The sequence below is a fragment of the Emydura macquarii genome, unplaced genomic scaffold, assembly GCF_026122565.2.
Source record: "Emydura macquarii macquarii isolate MOO-44397 ecotype Brisbane River unplaced genomic scaffold, CSIRO-AGI_Emac_v2 contig_2297, whole genome shotgun sequence".
In the NCBI taxonomy this organism is placed as follows: domain Eukaryota; kingdom Metazoa; phylum Chordata; order Testudines; family Chelidae; genus Emydura; species Emydura macquarii.
This window is the reverse complement of record NW_027132434.1, coordinates 1390479-1397770: the sequence shown is the minus strand read 5'-3', so window position 1 is coordinate 1397770 and position 7292 is coordinate 1390479. Positions and strand designations below refer to the sequence as shown.

The following is a 7292-nucleotide window of genomic DNA, read 5'->3' as shown; positions in this document are numbered from 1 at the left end:
AGAAGCTGAATATGAGTCAAGAGTGCCCTTATTGCCAAGAAGGCTTAATGGCATATTGGGGTGCATTAGTAGGAGCATTGCCAGCAGATCGAGGGAAGTGTTTCCCCTCTATTTGGCACTGCTGAAGCCATAGTTGTTGTATTGTGTCCAGTTTTGGGTCCCCCACTACAGGAAAGATGTGGACAAATTGGAGAGAGTCCATCAGAGGGCAATGAAAATGATTAGGGAGCTAGAGTACATGACTTATGAGGAGAGGCTCAGGGAACTAGGCTTGTTTAGTCTGCAGCACAGAAGAGTGAGAGGGGATTTGATAGTGGCCGTCAACTACCTGAAGGGGGTTCCAAGGAAGAGGGAACTAGGCTGTTCTCAGTGGTGGCAGATGACAGAACAAGGAGCAATGTTCTCAAGTTGCAATGGAGGAGGTCTAAATTGGATATTAGGAAACACTTTTTCACTAGGAGGGAGGTGAAGTACTGGAATGGGTTAGCTAGGGAGGTGGTGGAATCTCCATCCTTAGAGGTTTTTAAGGCCTGGCTTGATGAAGCCCTGGCTGGGATGATTTAGGTGGGGTTGGTCCTGCTTTGAACAGGGGGTTGGACTAGATGACCCCCTGAGGTCCCTCCCACCCCTAACCTTCTATGATTCTGTGATATGCTCATTGATGCAGGAGATGGTGCTTTCTTGGGAGCTGGCTCAAGTCTGTGGAATGAACTTCCACAGGATTCAAGAACCAACTTATAGGTCTGTTCTAAGTACAACAGGTGTTTCTTGCCTTCAGCAATAAAACAAATAGCTCACAGCGGACATAAAACAGATAAATACAACATATTTTTAAACAAACCCACAACATTCTCCCTTGTGGGCAGAAAAGAGACAGTCACAGATAACAAAAAGTGGTCATGTTACTGAATGCAATCCGGAAAGCACTCAGTTACCACACTGGCATCGATAGCATAAGAATCAGACTAGAAGAGAAAGACCAGGATGAATCCTGTCTAAAGAGGCCTCAAATAAATTGGTTATTGACAACCCCAAAAGAAAGGAAGAATAGACAGAGGGGCATGGAGGGAGGGTTGTCTCAGCAGGCAGCAAAGAAATCTTATCAAATTCCCTTTCTTGCACTTCCCTATGGAGATTGACGGGGAGCGGTGGCTGGTCACCCAGGCAGTTCTTGAGTGCAGCTTCATTTGTTTCATGCCTCTGGCAAGGTGCTGGTGCCAAGATTGGTACTGAGATCTCCCGGCCTCTCTGGGCCACCCTGCTCTAGCAGGGGACGGGAGGAGAGGCTCCACAGCTACCTAGATCAGCACCAGCCTCTTGCCCCCTCCCCTCCCCTCCCAGCACGTCACGTGACACAGGGCCTTGGAAAGGCAACCAGAAGAGCCTGAGCCTCGTCCTCTCTATTTGCCGCCAAAAGCCAGCGAAGAAGGATCACGTGGCGGCGCAGCTCCTGCCCCCTGGGCGCGCGCAGTCGCGTCACGTGGCACAACGGCCACTCCGCCCCTCCCAACCAAAGCCTCCGGCAGTGGGCAAGGCAGGGACCGCGCGCTCCTGCCTCTCCTGCGCACGTGACCCCTCCCCGGAACGTGGCATTGTGTAATCACGTGACCCGAGCGGCGAAGGACAGTGGGGGAGGGGGGGCTGCGTACGCGACGGAGCGGGGTGCGAAGATGGCGGACGAGGAGGCCGAGCAGGAGAGCGGTAGCCTAGGCGGCGGCCTCCTGGAGCTGCAGCGCCTGCGAGAGCGGCTGCTGGAGCTGGAGAGCGGGCTCCGGGAGAGCGCGGAGCCGGCCGTGCAGGCGGCCACCGAGTACTGTCAGCAGCTGTGTCAGGTCAGGCCGCCTCCCGCCCTCTCCTCCCCCGCCGTGTGTGTGTGTGTCTGTCTGTCTGTCTGTGCGCGCGGGGGGCGGGAGCAGCGCCGCCCCCGCGGCTCTGGGGGGCCGCCGCCGCCGCGGTTAGCCCGGGTCGGAGTCGGTGCCGGGTGCTGCTGGCGGGGGTCGGCCCGTGGTGCAGCGGAGAGGAGGCGGCTGCTGCTGCTGCTGCTCATTGTAGGCTCGGATTAGGCGGCCCGCCCCCCCGCGCTGGGAGCTGCTCCCGGCCCGTGTAATCCCTCCCCTCCCCCGCCCGCCCGCCTGCCTCTCGCGGTCTCTGGGCCCCTTTGTTGTGCTTTGCGGGCTGATGTCGCCTCGGCTCTGAAGGGCCTTTGTTCCTGGCGGCGGCGCTAGCGGCCCTGGGAGCGGCAGCGGGGCGGCGAGAGGATCCTTCTCCCCCTTCTCTCCCCTCCCCCGGCGGGGCTCGCGGCTCTGGGGGAGGAGCTGCGAGACTCCGTTCGGCCGGCGGCCCTGTTTACACTCCGCGCGCGCCGGAGTGCGGGGCGGCCGTGCGGAGACTAGAGTCCGGCACCGCCCCGGGGCCTCTCTTGTTGTCGCCCGCCGCCGTGGGGACTGGGGAGAGGGGTGCGTGCGCTCTTTGCCTGCTCCGCTCCTCGCCCTGCTGCGAGCCTTCTCGCGCCCAACGAAATCCCATTGCAGTGACTGAGACTGGGCTCTTGCGTTGGGGCTGTTGGAGCCCGCTGTCAGTGCCACCATCGCTGACTAACTGCAGGAAAAGCGCTTCTCACGGTATTGGCTTAGTCCTGAAGTAGGAGCCTTGCGGGTTAATTGATCCTGGCGACTTAGGGGCCCTTCTAAACACGTTTTGTTGCACTAACTACAGTTTAAATAGTCCGGTGTCTCCTGTAAACTAATGTGTAAGTCGTCGTTGAATCTGTCACTTACCTTATTTTTGATCCCTCTCAACTAAAGAGTGAAAATGTCTTTTTCAGCTAAACAGTAAATGTTCCTAAACTGTTAATCAGGCACCAGAAACCTGCAAACACTGTCTGCAGAATTCTTGCAGGATAAAGGAGAACTTTGTAGCCGCAGCCCCCATAGTGCGTGTACATTCCTAAACTGGGTTTCCCCTGCCCTGCAATAATTCCACACATTGTCTTTGCTTTTTTGCCTACTCTTTTTAACATGGTAATATTAAGTATCACTGGAAGATATAAAGAGAGATTTTAAAGTTGACTGCTGCTACCACTAAAGAAAGATTGCATCGTATGCCCTACAGCGGGCATAGATCAGCTGCACAATGCCAGTGGGTGAAAATCATCTGTAATATAGTTTTCACCAACTAAGCACTAAACTTCCCATCTCTTTATTGGAACTGTTGATCCCTAAACATATGGTGCCCACAATCCTGTTGATGCCTAAATGTGTAGTGCCTTCTCCTGTGGAGTTACTTCATATTAATGGTTATGGTTCAAATAGTAGATTTGGTTATTTGGACTGGATGATAGTGGTTGTTAATGGTGTTGTAGAAAAGCTCCATCACTGGAAGTCTCCCCATGGAATCCATATTTTTAGTGATACTTCAAAGACAACTTCTACCCAGCTTTTTAAAGACAGTTGGTTATTTGTATATGCAAAAACTTTAGAAAATTTGCCTGCATATTCAAAACTTGCAACTTTATTTCTGTTTAAAGTCTGAAAAGCAGTGCTAAAGAAATGTTTTTGTTATAAGGGTATAACTCCTCCTGTTACATGTAAATATTTTCCTTGTTTAGTAATGTCAAGATTAAAAATTGTAATATCAGAACTTTTGTTCTGTTTTGTCAGGTAGCGACAGTTAAACTCTACCTTCTTGTTCAACGGATGTGTAGATAGATAATGTCAGAATTTGATTAATTTGTTTAAAATGAGGCAAGTAGCATTAATTGTGATGGGGAACTATAAAAAACTTAAATTGTAAGTTTTAGTACCCTACTTGAGAACTGTACTTGTGTAGACATAGGTCTCTAATACACTTCTTAGGCATATAGCAAGACAGCTGTACCCTGCAGCTGCGCCGCTGTAAGGTCTCCCATGCAGCCGCTCTATGCTGATGGGAGAGAGCTCTTCTATCAGCATAATTAAACCATCCCCAACGAGCGGTGGTAGCTATGTTGGTGGGAGAATGTCTCCTGCTGACATAGCGCTGTCCACATGGGCGCTTCTGTTGGTGAAACTTATGTCGGTCAGGGCTTTGTTTTTTCACGCCCCTGACAAGACAAAAGTTTTACTGATAAAAGTGCTAGTGTAGACAGACCTTAGAGTAAAGTGTTGCTATAGAATATGCATGAATTCATCAGTAGATTCTGAGTTTCCAAGCCAAATAAGGGATTTAACCACTCAAGTTGTGTTAACTTGAGTGGAAGTTGTATAGCTAAATCCCCAGCTCAGTGGCTCTCAACCTTTCCAGACTACTGTGCCCCTTTCAGGAGTCTGATTTGTCTTGTGTACCCCGAGTTTCACCTCACTTAAAACTGACCAACTTATAAAATCAGACATAAAAATACAAAAGTGTCACAGAACACTATTACTGAAAAATTCTTTACTGTCTCATTTTTACAATATAATTATTATATTCCAGTTGATTTATTTTAACATTGTATTTGCATTTCAGTGTATTGTATATAGAGCAGTATTAACAAGTCATTTGTCTGTATGAAATTTTAGTATGCACTGACTTTGCTAGTGCTTTTTATATAGCCTGTTATAAAACTGGGCAAATATCTAGATGAGTTGATGTACGTATCCCCCTCCCCCCCCCCCCCCCCCCCCCCCCCCCCAAGACCTCTGTGTATCCGCAGAAGTATGCACGCATACCCATGGTTGAGAACCACTGCGTATCTGATTTGAAAATTCCATTCTGAAACAGTTCAGATATCTATCATAAGTCTTAAAAATACATTTGCTTGTACCCTGAAAAAATATGATAGCTTTATTCTGGAGTTTGTTAACTTATCCTGTAAGAGTGAAACAAAGTGTAAATTCAATTTTGTTGTGGTTTCATATATTTTATTATGCATTTAAAGTAAACATTTTTGTATGTTCAATATTCATTGTTGCATAGACTTTAAATATTTTAATCATTCTTAGAAAAACATAAGTGGAATATTAGACTGCACCTTATTATTCTGCACAATTTTCAGAAAAGTGCAGTTACTTTATACTATCACTGTACAGCTGGTATAATGGGAATCAGTTTTGTTCTCATTGACTACATTTCAAAATTGGTTCAAATTGCATGTAAAGTGACTTTCTTAATTACAACTCATTGTCTAAAAGACATGCTATATTTCTTTGGCTTCTGAATAATCGCCAATAACAAAGATGCTGCAGTTAAGATTTAAGCTATGTCTATACTAGAGAGCTTACAGTGGCACAGCTGTACCAATGTAGCTGTGCCACTGTAAGATATCTAGTGTAAGCCACTCTATGCCAATGGGAGAGAGCTCTTCAGTTGACATAATTAATCCACCCCCAATGATTGGTGGTAGCTGTGTGGTAGGAGAGCTTCTCCCAGTGACATAGTGCTGTCAATGTTGGCAATTATGTCGGTGTAATTATGTCACTCGGGGGTGGTTTTTCCCCCCCACCCCAGAGTGACATACATTATACCGACATAAGTGGTAGTGTAGACATAGCTTTAGTGATGGACTTGAAAGACATACCAGATACTTGCTTTCTAAGAACTAGAGCTAGTAGCCAGAGGCCTAGTCTCGAAAGGCTGTTGCATGCTGTAGTACGACTGGACCCATCGTTTCTGAGAAGAGGTGGGTGTACTGGGATAATTACCAAGGTGCTACCTCTACTTATTGCTTGGGAGCTCCATCTTTCATGTCTTTGTCTGGTTAGCAGTTGTTGGTTACATTTGAAACCCTTCAAGCACCCCTCTCTCAGAGCCTATGAGTTCCTGGGTAGAAAAGCTGTTTCTACTTCCTATGTTTCTAAAATAAAAGCTGGAGAATTGCGATATCACATCAGACCATTGGTCTTTCTAGTCCAGCGTCATGTGTCTGGTAGTTGCCAGTGCCAGATGATTTAGAGGAAGGTGTAAGAAAACTTGTAGTGGACCATTATGAAACAACCAGGCTACAGGGAAGATTCTTTCTAACCATTGACAATTAGAGGCTGACTTATGCACTAAAGCATGAGGATTTATATTACTCATATCTCTTTTTGTTAAATGAAACTGTAGATGTTTTCATCCATATAAATATGCTTATTTTATCCTCTAGTTGGATCTACTTCCAGCTGCAATGAATGCTTCTGTTGTTGGTCATATGCTTCACAGGCACCAGGAAAGTTATACTGACAAGATCTTGTCCTCTCACTGCTGCCTACAAGGTCTGAATATTAGTAGTGAAGTGACTAGTCCCTTCTCATTTACGTACATTAAGCAAACTACTTTAGCTATTTGGGAAAGCTATGACCAGCAACAGAGGCACTAGAGCTATCTGTATACAGATGCAGGAAGACAGATCTGTGTTGGTTCACTTTTTTGAAGGCTATCTTCAATGACAAGAAACTTAACTTTTTAATGAAAATATAGATTCTGCTGTAACTGATGGTTTAGAATGGACAGCTGTCCAGAGAAAGTGTCCTGCTTGCCACTGATTCATATTTTCAAACTTTGATTTGATTCATAATCTTTTATATTTAATTAAAAAAAAAAGTCAGTTCACTCTCCTGTAGCAGTGTAGAGCCAAAACAGCCCTGACCAGACTGCCAGAGCTCTAATCCAGGCTGTTAACATATTGCATGTTAACTACTATAATCTCCTCTCAGGTATTGACTACTGTAACCTCTCATCCCTTTAGTCAGTTGAAAATAGGGCTGCCATATCATGTCTTCCAGCTGTTGGCTTTGTGACACCCTCTACCCCTCTGCTGCCTTCTTCCTTCCACATCAGATATAAACTTCTTGTCCTTACTTTTGACATCTTTCACTATCTAACTCCACTCTAACTATCAGGTTTATTACTGCCTTCGCTCCACCAATATTCAGCCTTAATCTTACCTACTAGTCCACTTTTTCCACACCTTATTTCTCTTATGTTGCCCCTTTTGTGTGGTATAAAGCTTCTTCAGATCTCTTGTGAGACTCGCTTCCGCTGCACTGCCTACAGAACGTTACCTGCTGTTCACAGCTAGGCAAATGGGGAGCTAAGTTATGTGTATGGTTAATCTCTAAAAATTTGCCACATGCCCACATGTTTTTATCCCATCTGCTTGTTGTGTCTTGTCACAGTGGCTTTGTCTGTACTGGGAAAATGCATTGTTAGAAAACGTTAACCAAAAGCATATAACTAGTAAAATCCTAAACATGCTTTTCTCTTACTGTGGGCAAAAAACAATCATTTTTTAAAAAGTTAGGTAGTTGTGATTAACCTTAGAGGCTGCCTGGCATTGATAGTGTAGTTGCAAA

General features: G+C 46.1%; 1 protein-coding gene across 2 annotated transcripts in view; it reads left to right on the top strand.

The window, feature by feature from the left end:
- Window positions 1-1546: 1546 nt before the first annotated feature.
- ZNF292 (zinc finger protein 292) overlaps window positions 1547-7292 on the top strand; it is a 70615-nt gene continuing 64869 nt past the window's right edge. For both annotated transcript variants that reach the window (XM_067560719.1, XM_067560718.1), the window contains exon 1: window positions 1547-1832. In XM_067560719.1, coding sequence (XP_067416820.1) covers window positions 1671-1832 — 162 coding nt within the window. In that variant the 5' untranslated portion in view covers window positions 1547-1670. The remainder of the gene's footprint in view (window positions 1833-7292) is intronic.